The sequence below is a fragment of the Trichomycterus rosablanca genome, chromosome 18 (assembly GCF_030014385.1).
Source record: "Trichomycterus rosablanca isolate fTriRos1 chromosome 18, fTriRos1.hap1, whole genome shotgun sequence".
NCBI lineage: Eukaryota > Metazoa > Chordata > Actinopteri > Siluriformes > Trichomycteridae > Trichomycterus > Trichomycterus rosablanca.
Window position 1 is genome coordinate 5232515 of NC_086005.1, and position 20431 is coordinate 5252945.

The window sequence follows — 20431 nt, forward strand, 5'->3', positions numbered from 1 at the left end:
GTTTCCCAGAGCATCCCAGCTGCCCTCTGAGGGATTTGGGACTGCCTGTGAAAAGAAAAGGGAGGGAGAAAAAGATGCTGCAGATGACCACTGGACCATTTCCCTTTGACACGACCCCCCTTTCTTACCGCCTACCCATTGTAGCCAGAGTTTGAGCAGCTATATCAGTGAGAGTACAACAGACCCCCCACTTGTGTCACCCAGGCTCTCTCTCTTGTCCGTTGAATAAATGTTTGAGCTGGGCTGACCAGCCTGTGTGCCCTGAGTGGGCTGCCACACACTGCTGCCCTGCTGCTCTGACCTTTGACCCAGCTGTGAAAAGTTACTGGGGGGGCGCATGAACTCTCTCAGGCCTGAGATGCTGGGAAAGTGCCCTAGTAGGGCTAGGGAGGTGTCTGAGGGCAGGCACAGGTGCAAAAATGGCGCTCCCTCTGACCCAAGTGTCCATCCCAGATTTGCACATAGATCCTGATTCAATTGTTCCATTAAGAGCTGCTGTCTATCGATGGGGCCCCAAGAAAGACCAGATAAATTTTCTTTAGACGCCTGTCAGCCGTATTTCTCCTTCATTCCTTTATCTCTTTATCTTCTGCACTGCTTAATTTTCTTATCTGATTAGGTACTGCCATGCTTTTTACCCTCTTTTGTTGGCACTTTCATTTTCTCTAGCTCTCATGGACACTAGTCTCAGCAATCTTTACTGCAAGTCCTCAATAGTGTCGATGTCCGCTGGTCAATTCTCCTTTGCTTCCTAAGAGGACAGCTGGTGATAAATGTGCAACTAGATCAATGTAGAGATTTTGTGAGCACTCTGGGCAGGAAAAACGCACCAGCACTTTCCTTACCCATGAGGAAACATCAGGGAATCTTTTCCCAATAACTGCCAATACCACTGAGCGTACATTTCCATATGGAAATCAGATAGAAAGAAACACATCAGCTGGAAGACAGTATTAGAATTACTTGTTACAGAAAGTCCATTTACATGATGGACCAAGATAGCCTTGAAACTGGAACATCAGGTATTGGAAAAAGTAGTTGACACTTATCTCCAGGATCACCTTAAACACAACAACCTTTTTGAAAAATTTCAGTCTGGTTTCCGCTCTGCTCATAGCACAGAAACGGCCTTGGTTAAAGTTACCAATGACCTTCTGATGATGGCTGACGCTGGCTCACCTTCTCTGCTTGTCCTCCTGGATTTATCGGCAGCATTTGACACCATTGACCATGGTATGCTCTTACGCCGGTTATACCACACCATTGGACTCACTGATGCTGCCCTGGCTTGGTTTCAGTCCTATCTTACCGACAGAACAGAGTACATCTCTATTGGAAATGCAAGGTCCCAGTCATATGCTGTGACATGCGGAGTCCCCCAGGGGTCAGTCCTGGGCCCCGTCCTTTTCACCCTATACATGCTTCCCCTTGGCCAAATTATAAAACGCTATGGAGTTTCATTTCACTGCTACGCTGATGATATACAACTTTACATGAAAATTGACACAAATTCCCTCCATTCTGCTGCTCCCTCATCATCATCTTCATCAGCATCTCTTTCAATACTCTCTGCCTGCCTGGAGGAGATAAGTTTGTGGATGAAACACAACTTTCTTCAGCTAAATAGTGCAAAAACTGAAGTGATGTTGGTTGGCACCTCACTCCAGACCCAGTCATCCCCTATAACCAGTATTACACTGGCTGGTCATACTATTTCTCCCTCTTCAACGGTTATCAATCTTGGCATAAAATTCGACCCTCAACTCACTTTTGAAGCCAATATTAAACATCTATGCAAGACCTCCTTTTATCATCTCAGAAACATTGCCAAACTTCGTCCTACCATCACCGTCTCAGATGCTGAAAAGCTGGTTCACGCATTTGTTTCCTCCAGGCTGGATTACTGCAATGCACTTCTCATCGGGATTTCTACCAAGAGTCTCCAGAGATTACAGTATATCCAGAATAGTGCTGCACGGATCCTGCTGAGAGTACGGAAACACGAGCACATCACACCTATCCTTCTTTCACTCCACTGGCTCCCTGTCTCTGCAAGGATAGAATATAAAATTTCTCTCCTTACATATCAGTGCATCTATGGAAATGCACCGCCCTACATGAAAGAACTTCTTACCCCTAAAATTTCATTGCGATCCCTCCGTTCTGCAAAATCAAATCTTCTCCACATTCCCAGAACTAAACTAAGTACCATGGGTGATCGGGCTTTCTGTTCTGCTGCTCCTCGTCTATGGAATGCCCTTCCTGACCATCTGAGGGCACCACAGACGATTGAGAGTTTTAAAAAGGGTCTAAAAACTTTTCTTTTTAACAGATGTTATGACTGTTAAATTAACGCTGATTTTATGATGTATGTCTCATAATGCTATGTTTATATTTGTTTTATATTTCATGTTTTATATTACTGTTTTTCTGTAGCACTTTGAGATTTGTTTTCAAATGTAAAGTGCGTTATAAATAAAATGTATTATTATTATTATTATTATTATCTTCTACATCAACAGCGCCCTCTTGTGGTGGTTATTTGTAGATCAATAAGAGATTGAACCGGAATAGGAACCTCAGACAATCATTAAGACTACAATGAATTGCCAATTTGCTACATGCACCCACTTTATATGTATATGAATTTTTCACATACATTGGTCCTTTTTTAGGAGCACATTTACTGATTCCGAAAGCACAAGATAACAACCACCAACCACTGACCAGGTATTATTTGACTAAACACAGCAGGGACATGATGCTGGAAGGAGTGTCAGGATGACCAACCAAAAATAACCAGCCAACAGTGACCAGTGGTCATTCAACAATAATGAAGATAGGCTTGAGGATACTAACACAAATGCTCATTTGAAAGCAAACAAACACAAGATCTAAGGCCCTAACCATGAACTGAACATTGGAGGTACCAAATCCACCGTGATGGATCTTAACTACGCAAAGCTAATGGAATGGAGTGTACTATGTTTATGATGTATAATAATGTATAATTTTGGCTATATTTGGCCCTTATCAAAGTTACTATATATATACAGTATATATATACTGTATATGGTATGAGTGGATAAGTCACAGCAATGCTGGACTGAGCCACCAAAAATATATCCAGCCAACAGCGTCCTGTGGGCAGCGTCCTGTGACCACTGATGAAGATCTCAAAGATAACCAACTCAAACAGCAGCAATAGATGAGCGATCGTCTCTGACTTTACATCTACAAGGTTGACCAACTAGGTAGGAGTGTCTACTAGAGTGGACAGTGAGCGGACACAGTATTTAAAAACTCCAGCAGCGCTGCTGTGTCCGATCCACTTATACCAGCACAACACACACTAACACACCACCACCATGTCAGTGTCACTGCAGTGCTGAGAATGATCCACCACCCAAATAATACCTGTCTGTAGTGGTCCTGGGAGAGTTCTGACCAGTGAACAACAGCATGAAAGGGGGTTAACAAAGTATGCAGAGAAATAGATGGATTACAGTTAGTAATTGTAGAACTACAAAGTGCTTCTATATGGTAAGTGGAGCTGATAAAGTGAACAGTGAGTGTAGAAACAACGAGGTGGTTTTAATGTTATCTCTATACATGTATATATATTTACTGTGTCTATCTTTTTATTCATATCCATCTTGTCTGTCTCTTCTCCATCAGTAATGACAAATTCTAAATGATTAAAACTTGGATCAACAATATACATGTAGCAACATCATCACATTTCCTCTCAGAATTTTCTTTTTAAGTCACCGGGTGTAGATCAGCAGAGATCTGTGAGGTTTGGTGCTCAGACGGAAGCTGTAGGAAGAATTTCCACACGTTGGCTTCTTTTAAAGGAAACCAGAGATTTTCGGGTGCTGTTTTAATCCCAACCGTTTTCGGACAAATTCCGCCTCCTCCGTTCCCGAACTAAAACTGTCCAATCAGCGAACAGCTTGTAAGTGCGCTCGCCATTGGTGCGTTTGAAATTGATGCATTGATCAAACAGCAAAAAAGTTATTGTCAAAATAACTCTGAAATTTTACATCATTTGAGTTTTTAATGTTATCCTAAAAAGCACCGATAAACAAGTAAAAGCAATACAATAATTATGCTTTTATTTAAATGCTATTTTTTCCACAATGGGCTATTGTTATTAAACCTTTTGAATAATAGATGCAAATAGTTTATTAAAAATATTGGTAATTATAGCAATTATTATTATTATTATTATTTTAGTGTGTTTGTGCAAAATTAAATAAGTAAATGGGCGGCACGGTGGCTCGGTGGGTAGCACTGTCACCTCACAGCAAGAAGGTCCTGGGTTTGATCCCATGGTGGGGTGGTCCTTTCTGTGTGGAGTTTGCATGTTCTCCCTGTGTCTGCGTGGGTTTCCTCCGGGAGCTCCGGTTTCCTCCCACAGTTCAAAGACGTGCAAGTGAAGTGAACTGGAGACACTAAATTGTTCATGACTGTGTTTGAAATGAAAGACTTGAACTGATTAATCTTGTGTAACTACTAACTACCTGTCCTGTCATGAATGTAACAAAAGTGTGTAAAACATGACATTAAAATCCTAATAAATAAATAAATAATTTAAAGTACAATGCATCAAAAATTATATCTGTTTACCAACAGTAACTGGCAATGTCCTTGTTGATGCTTTTCAAAATTAGCAGGCAAAATTTTCTTTTTTAGATGTAAACACACATAATACTAATTTACTAATGAAATAAATCAGGCTTGAGACAAAGTTATTACAGTTAGTAAAAACATACAATTAACATATAAAATGTAAACTAAAGAAGCTATGTTTAAAACTTAATTTTCACTTAAATAAATGTTTATTTTTTACCTAATATAAATTATTATACATTTAGTTTTGCTTGTCACATTTACACAGATCATTTTTGTAGACTGTTATTGATACTTTGGTTTTAGTCATGTATATTAATGCATTTTTCCGAATATATTAATTGTATTAATACACCCAGGACAGGGTGCCAATTGATTGCAGGGCACCAAAGGGCCAGTCTTTGCAAGCTAAGCTGGATCGTGGCTCACGTCACAAGGTGGTAACAAATGATCACGTTGCCTTCAGAGAGCTTCCAAAATTGTAATGGACAAGTGTCACCCCGGCCACCATCTGTTTGAGTTATTACCGTCAGGCAGACGGTATAGGACTATCAGGACAAGGACAAACCAGCTCAGAAATAGCTTTTATCCCATTGCAGTACGAACCTTAAATACCTCTATTTAAGGTGTTTTCAAACACATGGGACTGTGCAATTTCAGGTTATATTGTTTTACAAATAGGGCAATGTGCAATTTCAGCCAACTGACAGAAGTGCTATTTGTGTGTTATTGTTATTGTTGTTATTATAAATGACAACAGGTTTGTGTTCTATTGTATTGCTGTCTTTGTAAATTCTGTAAATTTTGGTAATTTTTGTAAATTCTGTTTTTTTTGTGTGCTTATTGTTCATAACACTAGAGAGTGTTGCACCTTAATTTCGTTATACCTGGTATAATGACAATAAAGATATTCTGATTCTGATTCTGATTCAAATGGAAATCTAAAAGTACATGATGAGAACATGCCAAACTTCTTACAGACTATGATTGGAAACAATATGAGAAACCAAGCTCTCAAGAGCAATTTTGTTGCGTTTCAGTTTTTGTTGTCTATCAGCTGTACCACCACCAGATGGCTTATTTGGTTAGTGTTAGTTAGACTGCACTAGTTAGGAAGGAGCCACCACCAGTTTTAGACGCTCCCTTGATGGAGGCGGGACTTGCCTGAAAACCGGTGTGTTGTACAGTTGTGTGTTTTGGGGGGAGTTGAAGCCCCCGAAGTGCTGACGCGGATAGGAAGGGGCTGCGCGACAACACCGACACAATGTTCTTATGGATTTTGTTTGTTTCTGCGGTTCTTCCGAGGACTTTATGTTACTTTTCGGAAGAGAATCATGCGGAGGAATCCGAGGTTCAGTCTCCCACCCTGGTGATAGCGATCATCGCCCGTAACACCGCTCATTCTCTGCCTTATTACCTCGGAGCTCTGGAGAGACTCAACTACCCTAAAGAGCGCATCTCCATCTGGTAGGACTTTCACCCACATTTCATTCTGCTGCTGGGTGTCCTTGGTTTGGTGATCAAGGGGCGTAAAAAGTCTTTCTAACCATAATTTCATTAACACCCCTGCAGTGATTCTGCCCACATAAAGCAGACCCCACATTCCCCTGAATTTTCCAATCATGACTAGTTGAAGTCAGAAGTTTAGGGACTTCTATAACACATGAATGTCATGGCAGTCTCAAGATGATTCAATGATGTATGTTATGATGTAACTGTTTTTTTTATTGTGTTTATTGTGTATTCTCTGCAACTATGCTGTGTTCAATTGCACATATACCAGCTTTTAATGATTTTTTTGCTCAGTACTAGGTGACAATTTAGATTTCCTTTCTTCTGACAAGAGACCACTTGTCCATATGCTTTTTAATAGGTGCAGTCAAACTAGCCTCATTTATATGGGTCACTCTTAAGTCAGTTATCACCGGTGATTAATTAAAAGGTCAAGCTACAGAGTTAAATGACAATATAAAGCTTTGTGAAAACACAGTAAATGTCTAAACTAAATGTTATGATGTTTTTGAGATGTGTTTTAAACCTGCTATAAAGTGCATGTCCCTCGTATGTTGATGCAAAGTTTTGCAAGTTTGATGCAAGACAGAGTCAATTTTTTAAAATCATCCATCTCCTTTAACCCACGGCACGGCGGGTAGCACTGTCGCCTCACAGCAAGAAGGTTGGATTTCAAGGTGGAGCGGTCCGGGTCCTTTCTGTGTGGAGTTTGCATGTTCTCCCCGTGTCTGTGTGGGTTTCCTCCGGGAGCTCCGGTTTTCTCCCACAGTCCAAAGACGTGCAAGTGAGGTGAACTGGAGATATAAAATTGTCCATGACTGTGTTTGACATCTTGTGTAATGAGTAACTACCGTTCTGTATCTTGTCGCTGATGAAAATGTATATGTATGTTTTTGAATTAATGCAAAAAAGAAGCTAAGTTTCCTAGGGCGTCTCTTTACACAGCCAAGAGGAAATGGGCCATTTAACGATTCACATCAGCCAATCAGCAGTGTAGGAAAGTGTTCACTTAGGAAGGTAAGAAATCTGAGATCTGATTGGTTTCACCCCAGCCAGGTTTATCGTGGGGCCTCGAACATCCTCCACCACACAGACATAGCCAATTATGTTTGTATGTAGGCGCCCAACAGGCCGAAAGCATTGCTGGGGATTTAAACCCTGGATCCCAGCAGTAATGGGCTAGCAAAGTTTATTACTGCGCCACCCGAACGCCTTAATTAATATACAGTTAAGGTCAAAAGTTTAAATACTCTTGTAAGGAACATATATATCATGTCAGTCTTGGAATGTTTAACTGATTGTGTGGTTTGTTTATTCACTACTTCACTACAGGCTCAGTCCCAATCCACATATTACAATCCACACACTAAGTAATATGTCAGTATAGTAAAAACACTATTCCATACTATATACTACTGATGCTATTAACTTTATGCCGTTTGACATTTTACCTTTTTACCTTCTTGCTGTAGGGCAGCGACAGACCACAACATTGACAACACCACTGCAATCCTGCGAGAATGGCTGACCATCATGCAGCAGCATTACCACTATGTGGAGTGGAGACCCATGGAGAAACCAACGTAAGTCTTTCATCTGCAAAGAAATAGCCCAAGTAATGGGGCACACCTTGCAAAACGTGCTTATACTGACTGGTAATGAAATAAACAAAGCACTATATTTTATTGTTTACCTGGTTCCAGTTGCCTTTCGTCTTGTATTAATTAAGGAGTTTGAATAACAGGGTTGACAGGATTTTTTAATATTTGTAATTATTGGTGCTTTGGTGCCAATTTGGAGTCAATTAAGTTTCTATGTGTAAGTCAATACTGGATAATCGAATATCAAACAATATTTAGGGCTCTGATATTGACTTCCATGTCCTATGTGACGCTGCCCAAAACTTATTTTTTGTTGACGAATTAAACAGCTCTCTACACAACTCAGGTATGGAGAATTAATAGCCCAGGTACCCCTGAGGCAAACTACCTCACTCTCTCCATTCCTCCTACCCATTAGGAATGGACAAGCTTTAGCATGCCAGTATGTTCTCTGTTGTAAAACTTAGTTTGGACTTGGATCTCAGTTGTGCCGCGTTAGGGACAGAAAGCAAGTCTTTCTATTCAAAGCCATGAAGCGTAGTACTGATACTGATTTTCTGTCAGTTGTATTTAGGACCAAAGTAGTTGTAATTAGTCGTAGCGGTAAACTGTGATCAGTTTTGCAGACATACTTTAGTGCAGTAGGTATACAGTTTCTGTGGTTACATACTACAGTAGTTAATGTTTAGGTCGAGTTTAGCATGTTCGTCCCACATTTTTTCCTAAGTAAAAAATGTCTTTGCCCAATTGCTGGCATCTCAAGATACTCTACTTTCAATAGAAAACTAAGATTTGTTGTATTTTATCATGTAATTAATACAGCTAAAATGCTACCATATGAACCTCTACCCTATAAAAGCAGAATTTCTCATCTAAGGGTCGATGGTGTAACTTGGTGCTTATTTTTTGTTTAGTTCTTTTGATCAAGGGTGGTGCTTGGTCTTAAAAAGTTAGAGAATCACTTTTTTAGGTAAACATGTTCAAAGTTATTGACGACGATTTAATTTATTTTGTCTGCGTCCTTTGTTTGATAATAAAATTTGATAGTTTAGGATTTGCTAAATGGTTTGATCTGCCTGTACAGGTCATTTGCAGGTGAGTTGGGGCCTAAACACTGGACCAACGGCCGCTATGAGCATGTCATGAAACTTAAACAAGCGGCACTCAACTTCGCCAAGAAACGCTGGGCTGACTACATCCTGGTAGGTACTTGCAGTGAACTGCTACCCAACATGAAGACTTGATTGAAATGTTTCAGCATATTTTCTTCTCATGTAAATGAGGAAACTGTTACTGTTGATGATGTATTGCTTAATATGCATTTTTTAATATGTAGTTTGCAGACACAGACAACATCCTGACCAACCCAGACACCCTGAACCTGCTGATGGCAGAGAATAAATCTGTTATTGCTCCCATGCTGGATTCCCAGTCTGCATACTCTAATTACTGGTGTGGCATCACTCCACAGGTAAGAACGTGTGTGCTAGGAGGATGTTGTATCATGTTACATTATTTTAAGTGCATTATGACCTGTCTGCATAAAAAAAATTGTCCTTTGTCTTATGAATATCCTGCATGACACGTTTGCAGAGCTAATGATTCAAACTTCTTCCTGTTGCTTGTTGAACACATTCATCAAGATTTTGTGATATTATAAATGATAGGAAGTCTGTACATTAAGGGTAAAATAATGATGATGATTTAATTCAGTGGATCCTGGTAGGGGTCACCATGGCGGATCATTTGTCTGCATGTTTAGATTTGCAACCCTCTTGTTTATCTGGGCTTTAGACACTGACTTGTGCCCACTTCATGGCTAGGTTCACATTACGGCATTCTCCTTCTGTATTTGTGAGCCCAGCCTGGGATTCGAACCTCAGAACTCAAGCACTGCGGTTACCGGCAGCATGGCTTTTACTGTTATGTCATACCAGCTCATGACAGTAAGGGCAAAGACTCCTCCCACCCACGCCGTTTCCAACCAAAATATACAAGTGCGGAAACTTTTTGAAGATCCCTCGTACTAAAAGCCGGCCTGGCACCAACCACCATGCCACGCGCAAGTCACTCATATAACAATTTTTCTCAATTTAAAGTGATAATTAACTGGATTTTGACTTGTGTCTGAGTCTTTTATGTGTTATGCTTCTACTACATGACTGTTGTGTGTTGTACGTCTGTTGTTAGATGTAGTATTTGGGTGTGTTTTAGGGATACTACCGTCGCACAGCCGAGTATTTCCCTACCAGGAACCGCCATCGAACAGGCTGCTACCCTGTTCCCATGGTGCACTCCACCATGTTGCTGGACCTGCGCAAGGAGGGAACCAAAAAACTGGCCTTCCACCCACCACACCCAGACTACTCCTGGCCCTTTGATGACATTATCGTCTTTGCCTTCTCCTGCAGAGCTTCAGGTGTGGTGGCAGTTCCTGTGGTTCATCCTTGTAATCTGACTTTTAATTTTATTACACAGTAATGGATTTACAGTTTGGGTTCGTTTTCTGTTGTCACGTCTTTTCTGATTGGTGCCTGATTGGTGCCTGATTGGTGTTTTGTTTTTTTGAGGCTTTTTATTAAAAACTAAAACATCTGTGCTGTGCTCACACAGAGGTTCAAATGTATGTGTGCAATAAAGAGCGCTATGGCTACCTGAACGTCCCTGCTAAACCCCACCAGACCATGGAGGATGACGGCATCAATTTCGCCCATCTATGCCTTGAGGCCATAAGTAAGTAAGCTTGTTAAGTTTATTGCCAGTTATAGGTTTTTAAAGTCAGTATGGAGTTTTTGTAGTCCGTCTGGGGTGTTTATGCATAAGATATCACCCGGACAGGATGCCAATCATTGCAGGGCCTTGGCCAACACCCTTTTTCTCCCACTCAGACATACAAGCCTTGTGTGTCTGTTGAAATTTGTGCCTTTTCAGTCAAAAGGCCAGGCACTGAAGTTGGAAGAGAAGGCCAGGCTCACAATCCAAGTTTAATTTATCTAAAAGTGATGAGTTGGGTCAAGGCTCTTCACACAACTAGTCAAACCATGTTTTTATGGAGCTCGCTTTGTGCTTAGGGGCATAATCATGCTGAAAGAGAAAGAGGAATTCCCCAAACTGTTGCCATAATGTTAAAATCATATCATTTACCACATACTTTATTACCAAACCCTTTAACATTTCTGTCTTTACATGAAACCTCGACACCTGATGTAGGTTTAAATGCTGATCATTTCTCTGTTCTGTATGTTTCTTGTGCAGTTGACGGGCCGCCCATGTATTTGTCCGACTATGTCCATGTGCTTCCCAAGCAATCAGACCTGATGGGATTCGATGAGGTGAGTTACAGCTGCTTCCTGTCTGCTCTGTATCCACCCACCCTAGATTACTGCCAGAAACTTCACACACCAAACAGTAATTATATACACACCAAAAGCCTGGCTGCTGTTTAATGTTTTGTGAATCTATTATAGAGATTTGAGGGTTTCTGGGTTGTGAACTTGTATATTCATGCATGTGTGTATTAGTCCTTGTGAAAACAGATGCCTGTGTGTGTGTGTGTGTGTGTGTGTGTGTGTGTTTGTGTTTTTCCCAGATATACCTGATAAACCTGCGCAGACGACCTGATCGCAGAGAGAGGATGCTGTGGTCTCTCTATGAGCTAGAGATTAACGCTAAAGTGGTGGATGCAGTGGATGGCGCGTCAGTTCTTATCTTTAATTTCCATATAAACTCTTCTAGTGATTTTTATTTCATTTCATTTTCATGTTTGACTACCGCTTTATCCTGGGTCTGATTTTCCTGGAACCACTGGGTGCAAGGCACACCCCAGACAGGATGATAACTTTGTGTGTGTGTGTGTGTGTGTGTGTGTGCACGTGCAGAGCTCTGAACAGCAGTGACATTAAGATTCTGGGTGTGGATCTGTTACCTGGTTATAACGACCCATTCTCTGGGCGCACACTTACTAAAGGAGAGGTGGGCTGCTTCCTCAGCCACTACTACATCTGGAAGGAGGTAAGAAGTTTCTTACGTCTCACTTACTGGCGAAGGATATTTTGTCTCACATATTCATATTCATTTTGTCTGTATTCATACCAAAAGTGACTTTTTGCCTCATGATGCCTAATTCACTTTTCTGAACTTGAGGAATGCTGATCTTTGGCCATGGTTTCACTGACGTCAAGCAAATGCTATGGCATTACAGCGTACAATACTGGCTAGTATCTACAGAGCGTATACAAAAAACAATTTGACCACAAATCAGATGTGTTCCCGCAAAAAAAAAAAATTCCTGGAGGGAAATTGCTTGTCTGTAAATGGAAGGACAGGGAAGTTTGACACAGAGACAGTGAGGTTTGTGCCAGTAACAATTAACTTGGAATCAAAAACAGAGCGTACCATTTCACAGTGGCAGAGATAAAGCGTGTACCACTATGCTTGTGTCTCAATTCCTATTAGTAATTGCCCCATCTCTTTGCTCCTAGTTTGCATAAAGTTAAACTTTGCTCAACTTTTTCACTATGCTTACTCTGACCAACTCCACACATTGAGGTCCTTAGTTTAATATAATTTGTTTTTGAAGTGAGATGTCCAACAAGCTCATCGTCAGGTGTCCAAATACTTTTTGGCTATATAGAGTATATTCTATGTACCTCCTTCTGTTTACCTACCTCCACACTTGCATACAGTCAGAACAGTGATGTGCTTGTGAGCGTATGATAGAGACTCGTCTCTGTCTCTCAGATGGTGGCCCTGCAGCTGGACAAAGCTCTGGTCTTTGAGGATGACGTGCGTTTCCAGGGCAACTTTAAGCGGCGCCTGATGCAGCTGATGGACGAGGTGGAGCGGACAGAGCTCGACTGGGACATCATGTAAGTGACGTCTGTGTGTCAGGACTTTGCCACAGTGAATGCTGGTTTAAATCTTATCTCTGATCACTGTATGTGAGTCGTTTAGCTGAGTGTGTCACTGTCTTGTAGCTTTTCTCACTCCTTCATGGATTTAAACCTTGTGCATATTGAAATCATAGTGTTATAAAAACCAAGAAACAAACAAACAAACCCTGTTTATACATGCATGCATGTGTATGTTTCAGATACCTGGGCAGGAAGCAGGTAAACCCAGGGGAGGAGAAGCCAGTAGAGAGTGTAAAAAACCTGGTGGTCGCTGGGTACTCGTACTGGACCCTCTCATATGTGATCTCACTGCAGGGAGCACAAAAGCTCATCAACGCTGAGCCGATCACCAAAATGCTTCCTGTGGATGAATTCCTGCCCATCATGTACGACAAGCATCCCAAGTGAGTACAGAGCACACGAAGCAAAGCTACACCTTTTGATTTTGCTGAACCTTAAAATAGTTTGTATAAATGTAACTTCTTCATTTCTTTTTAAGTGCTTATAATTCATTTTGTGCCTGAAGTATTAAACCATAATAAAATAATAATAAAATACCCGACCGCTTCTTTTTCACCTGCACTAGATGTTTCATATGGAGATCCATATTGCGTATAAAGTGTCACACAACACTCTCTATTATCCCCCTCCTCACTGTGCAGGCGCCAGTAAAACACCTGCACAATGAGACTGGGGATAATAGAGCTACACCACCCGAGTGCCACAGTAAAGGGAATTTAAAGAAAATCCTAAACATTCTCAAAATGTGAGCAACAACCCTAGCTGACAGGATGCTTATGATAGTTAATAGCTCTGTATAGGGTTTCTAAACCATGGAAATAAGTGCTGATCCTTTATTTCAATTTCGTCTATACTGCCATTCATTATTGTGTGTTTGTGTTATTTCTTTACTAACAGTGAGGAATACAAATCACATTTTCTCAACCGAAACCTGCAGGCCTTTTCCGCGAGCCCCCTGCTGGTGCAACCGTGCCACTATGCAGGTGATCCAGAGTGGGTGAGTGACACTGAGACGTCCACAGTGTGGGACAATGACAACATTCGTACAGACTGGAGAGAGTCTTACAAGAACCTGAAGGGAGGAACTCCACCCGCCGGTGTGCAGAGCACCTCTTACAGGGATGAACTGTAAAGCACATGAACTGGGAGGGACTCGGCTGTTGTGAAAGCATGTAGAATTTAAGAAATTTCTCAGACCAGACTCAACCAGCTCTGAGAAGTTATTCAACACAAAGATGCAAGATTATTTGAAATATGCACATACTATAGCACACAGTTTTCTGAGAGATCACCTGGAAGTGTGTGTGTGTGTGTATGTATATCTCAGGTACATACAGTACCATACACTTAACACAATCACACTTTTGTTTGTTTAAACTCTCCACTCCTGCTCACAAAGTTCTGCAATATAATGTTCATTAATTCATTATTCTCACCAACTTCATCCTGACCAGGCTCGCAGTGAGACCAGTGCATCTGATTCACTAGACGCAGGGCTAGAATACATCCTGACACCACATTTTACTTTATGGTTGGCCTATCCGCTATCCGCTATCTGCATGCTATTGAAAGGTGAAAGGTAACCAAAGTACCCAGAGAAACCCTACAGTCACACACATAAAACTCTTTACAATCTGCTAATGATGGTCTAATGGTCAATGGATCAAACCCTGGACATTAAAACCCATGCAACACTGTCCACTGTCAAGCCACTTTTACCACCTCTACTGTCATTCGAAACGTCCTACATTTTTCACATCACTGCAGATTAATGAGATGCCATTATTATGATATTATTACTACACCTACCTCTTTTTAGACATATTGGCATTTTTTTATAAGATACAGCTTCCCCACCCCAAGGAACCCCAGATCTACCACTGATTAAGTATGAAGTGGCAAAAATGGTTCTCACACCAAAATATTCAGCCAAAGAGCTCAAAAAGGCATAATATAATAGTCTGTAACTGTTTACCTTTAGTCTGTGCCAAAGTGTATGTCTGTAGTACACAGTGTTTAAAACCCAAACAACACTGCTGTACCTGCTAAACTTGTACCAGTCATTACTGTGCTAGGAATGGTCCACCACTCACACATGATGTACCTGGTAGAGGTCCTGTTACAGAATTTGGTCTTCTGTGATAGTGGAATTTTTTTTTTTTACTGCAGAATCAGAATTTACCTGTTTACCACCAGATGGCAGCAGATAATCACTTGATCTCCTCACACCGCCCCTATATGGAAGGTGTAGATGATAAATATGAACAATATGTGTATAAATGGACAAGAGAATGCATTTTTATGTCTTATAAAGAGCTTCTGTTGTGTTCATAAATGAATAATGCAGTGACACAGTAGTTACTAAGCAGCCAATAAATTGACCTTTTGTTCCAATATGGAAGAAGAAGAATTTAGTTATCTAAATTCTGGGCCTGAAACTAATTACGTCTGTCCAAGGCCGTAGTGATGAACTGAACATTACATCAGGGTATGGACATTTTAAGGATACCTGAATATTAATATAGATTTGCATCTGTCTAAATCTATAGAGACTGCATGATATCATTTTGGATTAGGTTCTGATTTAACCTGTTTTTCCTTTTTCAACTTGACTTAATATTTTCTTTTAGTAGGTTTTGAGAAATAGTTTTAATGTCTTTGGTTGTTTTTAAATAGGATTTTTGTTCATTTAAAAACTTGATTATACATTTTATATATGTATTGTAATATAAAAACAGGCTCTTTGCACATCACAGTTTGCACGTCATGCTAAATACAAGCAGAGAAAAGTCAATCCATTACTGTTTGTGATATGTTTTCTGTTTCTGTACATTATCATCGTGTAATGTTTGTCTCATGGGGCCATCATCACTGTCAGCATTCTCATCCTTACCCACAAGGTTTCTCCTATTTATGTCCTCACCTTTTCATAAACCTTTGCTCTTTGTACTCTTAAAGGAACTTTAAATTAGTTTTTTATTAGACATCAAACATGTTCAGTTTGATTATTGTTCTAAAATAAAGACTATTATAATAAAACAACTAAAGACCATTTGCTTTTCTCCTCTTAGAAACAAGCATCCTTATATGTGCATGCTTGATATACAGTGGGGGAAATAAGTATTTGATCCCCTGCTGATTTTGTAAGTTTACCCCCTTACAAAGACTTGAACAGTCTATAATTTTTATGGAAGGTTTATTTTAACAGAGAGACAGAATATCAACAAAAAATCCAGAAAAAAAACATTAAATAAAAGTTATAAATTAATTTGTATTTAATTAAGGGAAATAAGTATTTGATACCCTACCAACCAGCAAGAATTCTGACCCCCACAGACCGGTTATGTGCCCATGAGGCACACAAATTAGTCCTGTCCCTGTATAAAAGACTCCTGTCACAGAATCAGTTTCTTCCGTTCAAATCTCTCGACCACCATGGGCAAGACCAAAGAGCTATCAAAGGACGTCAGGGACAAGATTGTAGACCTGCACAAGGCTGGAATGGGCTACAAGACCATCAGCAAGAAGCTTGGTGAGAAAGAGACCACTGTTGGTGCAATAATTTGAAAATGGAAGAAATACAAGATCACAGTCAATCACCCTCGCTCTGGAGCTCCATGCAAGATCTCACCTGGTGGGGTAAGAATGATTCTGAGAAAGGTGAGGTCAGTCCAGAATTACACGGGAGGAGCTTGTCAATGATCTAAAGGGAGCTGGGAGCAGAGAAATGCTGGATATGACCCCAAGAACACCATCCCCACCGGGCATTTCTTTGCCTCCAAACACGGCGATTGGAGTTGATGCCAAAGAGCTCAATTTTGGTCCCATCTGACCATATCACATTCTCCCAAGTTCTCTGAATCATTCAGGTGTTCATTGGCAAACTTCAGACGGGCCTGTACATGAGCCTTCTTGAGCAAAGGGACTTTGCGGGCACTGCAGGATCTCGATCCATTACGGCGAAGTGTGTTACTAATGGTTTTCTTGGTGACTGTGCTCCCAGCTCCCTTGAGATCATTGACATGCTCCTCCCGTGTAATTCTGGACTGACCTCACCTTTCTTAGAATCATTCTTACCCCACCAGGTGAGATCTTGCATGGAGCTCCAGAGCGAGGGTGATTGACTGTGATCTTGTATTTCTTCCATTTTCGAATTATCGAACCAACAGTGGTCTCTTTCTCACCAAGCTTCTTGCTGATGGTCTTGTAGCCCATTCCAGCCTTGTGCAGGTCTACAATCTTGTCCCTGACGTCCTTTGATAGCTCTTTGGTCTTGCCCATGGTGGTCGAGAGATTTGAACGGAAGAAACTGATTCTGTGACAGGAGTCTTTTATACAGGGACAGGACTAATTTGTGTGCCTCATGGGCACATAACCGGTCTGTGGGGGTCAGAATTCTTGCTGGTTGGTAGGGTATCAAATACTTATTTCCCTTAATTAAATACAAATTAATTTATAACTTTTATTTAATGTTTTTTTTCTGGATTTTTTGTTGATATTCTGTCTCTCTCTGTTAAAATAAACCTTTCATAAAAATTATAGACTGTTCAAGTCTTTGTAAGGGGGTAAACTTACAAAATCAGCAGGGGATCAAATACTTATTTCCCCCACTGTATAGTGTTTATATCCATTAGACTTAAGTGTAGTTTGTGGTGTTACTAATGCAGAATGATGTTGGACCTTGTAAAATTCTGTATGGTACCTCTTAACATCAACCATACAAAAGGAATACAACACGCGACAACACAGACAGACAGATGCAAAACATGCAGACAATAACAGCAGCAAACAGTCAATAATAGCAGCAAATTTGAGGTTCTTAGGGGCTGGGGTTTAGCCACTGGTCCACCAAGACAAAGCCAATCATGACTGTGTAGACACCTGGCTGGCTGATAGTGGTGGGCAAGCATAATCGCTGCACCACCCAAACACATTGGTTTATTTAATAAATCTAATAAAACAACTAAATATAACAGGATGACCTTGTGTTCTTTAATACATTTTGTAAAAACTTAATCTTGGTGCTTTCCATTTTCTGTTCATACTGTTCCAACCAGTCTTTATGGTGCTATATTAGGACAGAGGGCTGGGTGCTTTAAATAACTGGCCACATTCCAGTAAGGAAAACCCATCTCTATCTGGAGAGTGGTGTTCATGACCCCATTAACTAACACTACATACTTAAATATGTCAGTACTTTCTGTTTTGTTTATATGCCTGTCATGGGGCTTCTAACTGCAGTCCAGTTCTTTTCAGATTGGTCAATGACTGATTAGTTGTTTAGGTTGTGTTTGAGTTGAAAATCTTTAAAATGTGATGAAAGGTGATGACTTTAAACACACAGGACCTTGAACAAACATATTCTTGGATTAGATACTTTTAAAGATCTGATTATCTTAAATTACGACTCTTTCTACCACAGTTGCTTACACTGTCCAGCTCTGTTCAGAGTGGTCAGCTCCTTTCATATGGGGCGGTCCAGCTCAGCTGGTAAGCAGGGAGGAGGCCCTGAAACCTTCCTGTGATTGGCTATGAAACAAGAACAGGGTTTCCTAAGGTCAGCAAAGTTTCTCAATGGAAATTGAGCTGTGTTTGGATGTCGCCGTGTGTTTTGATCCTCTGATAACTTTCAGCCAGACCAAGGTACAGTCATGTGGCAGTCACAGAGTTTATTTATTGTTCTGCACACAGTGTGACTGGATTTTACCAAATTTCCAAATGTTAAATAAACAAAGACAAATATTTTCTGTGCCTGATTAGTAACTGTGCATTTACAGTAGCACAGTATAGAGCAGATCAGTGGTAACATAGCTGTGAGCTTTTGTGTGAGTGAACAAAAAGTTTAAATTCCAGAACTTCCAAACACTCACTGTGAAACCCCTGAGATCATAAAACTCAGTTTTGCAGTTTTACTGCATTTGTGCTCAAATGTAGAAAAAAAATGTAGGGTGTTTTTGTAAAAATCTGAATCTTTGCATGGGTTTCCTTCAGCTACTTCAGTTTTCTTTCTTGTCCCCTCTTTCTGCTTTGTCCTCAATATTTCTTGGAAAAGTTCTGGGCCCATCATTATTCCTACCTCAATGAAATCCATTTATATGTTCATTTTTACTAATTGTGTCTTTATGGTCTTTTTGGTATCTCTATATTATAGATGAACAATAGAAAGCAACAATGGATACATTAATGAAATAATAAATGAATACATAAATAATAATGAATTTATTAATAGATAGACACTTAATTGATCCTTTGCAGGAAATTTCTTTGTTACAGCAGCTCACATCAGACAACAAACAACTCTTACATACATACAACATTCACTAACAGTATAAAAACAAGCTATAAAATTCACAGTAAAAATCTATATACATGTAAACATTAGTCTTATGGTGCATGCATAGCATACAATAATGTTGGTATTTATTATAAATTATTATGAATTATTATGAATTATTATGAACTGTTGAACAGTCTGATTGCAGTTATTAAAAGTATGTTAATAATGCAGTCCAGTTTATGGTCACAAAGTTTTTTTCTCCTCACTATCAGATCTGAATCATGTGATGGGAACAGCTGCATGTGTATTTCAGCTCTGCTTTTGGTTCACTTGCTCTAATCTGAGGGAAATTGTAGCAGCTGCTACAGGCTCCACAACATGCATTTATATTCCTATTATTCAATCAGATTTACTACATATGAAATGTAAGCTGAAATTTAGGACATGCATTATTATTTATAAAGAACTGTGGGATAAATTGAGCTAAACAAATTTCTAGTGCAGTTTTTAAACACATGCTACATAAATAAATACAGGATTTATCTTGTTAATTTAGAAAATGTTATGTACAGATGGTAGTACTTAAGGCGGAGAAAAGGGGTCACAGCTGCACAGTGAGAAGCACCATAAATAGGCCTAATACTTAGCCATTTTAATTACTTATCTAAACATTATATCATTTTTTGTTCAGGAATGCCATTTAAAAACAATTAATGCAATTTATGTTGCAACCAATAAAACACTCAATAAAAATACAAAAAAATGCCATTGGCTCATAGGCTGACAACTGACATTGGAAGTGGTTATAAAAAAACAAATGTTTCATTCTAGTTCTTTAATATTTGGGTCACATACAGCATCAAGGCCTTCAACCCTGACCTTAGTTTTTTTTTTTGCATTTTGCCAAATATACTCCCAATCTAGTCATATTAAATTACCTAATTGCATTTAGCTTCCTCTACTGCTGCTGACCTCCACTTCTGATTGAGGAGGGCTGTAACTAACCGCTTCTTTTCAACTGCATGAGGTTGGTTCATATGGAGATCTGTATCGTGCACGGAGAGTCACACATTGATCTCCATCATCCCTGTCTCTGTGCAGGCACCACTGATCTGTCTCAACAGTTATGTCAAATCATCCTCTCTGGCACTCACGCACTTGGACTAGCCAGTTATTGTCCACACAGGCCCAAATGCCTTGAATCAAGTTATTCTATTCTAAATTCTATAGTAATTTTAAAATATTATATTCAGCGTAATTGTTTTAATTGTGACAGGCCCTTAATGCACTGTGAACATAGTTCATAAGCACCAACATGCTTACACATGCTTACAAACATACACTGTTCATGAGTGCACACAAGTCTACACACACACACACACACACACACACACACACACACACACACACACACACAGAGGTACAGAGTTCATGAGCGCTCACACACACTCACACTGTTCATGAATTCACTCGCCAACACACTCACTCATACA

General features: G+C 40.0%; 1 protein-coding gene across 1 annotated transcript; it reads left to right on the forward strand.

Annotated features, from left to right (window-relative positions):
- Nucleotides 1-5869: 5869 nt before the first annotated feature.
- Nucleotides 5870-15003, forward strand: cercam (cerebral endothelial cell adhesion molecule). The gene is made up of 12 exons (XM_063014134.1): nt 5870-6102; nt 7620-7730; nt 8833-8950; nt 9085-9219; nt 9963-10167; nt 10362-10481; nt 11004-11080; nt 11338-11444; nt 11627-11759; nt 12489-12616; nt 12841-13044; nt 13559-15003. The coding sequence occupies exons 1-12, from the start codon at nt 5900-5902 to the stop codon at nt 13791-13793; spliced, it is 1776 nt and encodes a 591-aa protein (XP_062870204.1). The 5' UTR covers nt 5870-5899; the 3' UTR covers nt 13794-15003.
- Nucleotides 15004-20431: the final 5428 nt, after the last annotated feature.

What these genes read in the sequence shown, in the direction of transcription:
- cercam (XM_063014134.1), top strand. Translation starts at nt 5,900, where the DNA reads ATGTTCTTATGGATTTTGTTTGTTTCTGCGGTTCTTCCGAGGACTTTA. An exon ending in AAAGAGCGCATCTCCATCTG is followed by an intron (nt 6,103 to 7,619) that starts GTAGGACTTTCA and finishes TTCTTGCTGTAG; the next exon opens with GGCAGCGACAGACCACAACA. An exon ending in GTGGATGCAGTGGATGGCGC is followed by an intron (nt 11,445 to 11,626) that starts GTCAGTTCTTAT and finishes GTGCACGTGCAG; the next exon opens with AGCTCTGAACAGCAGTGACA.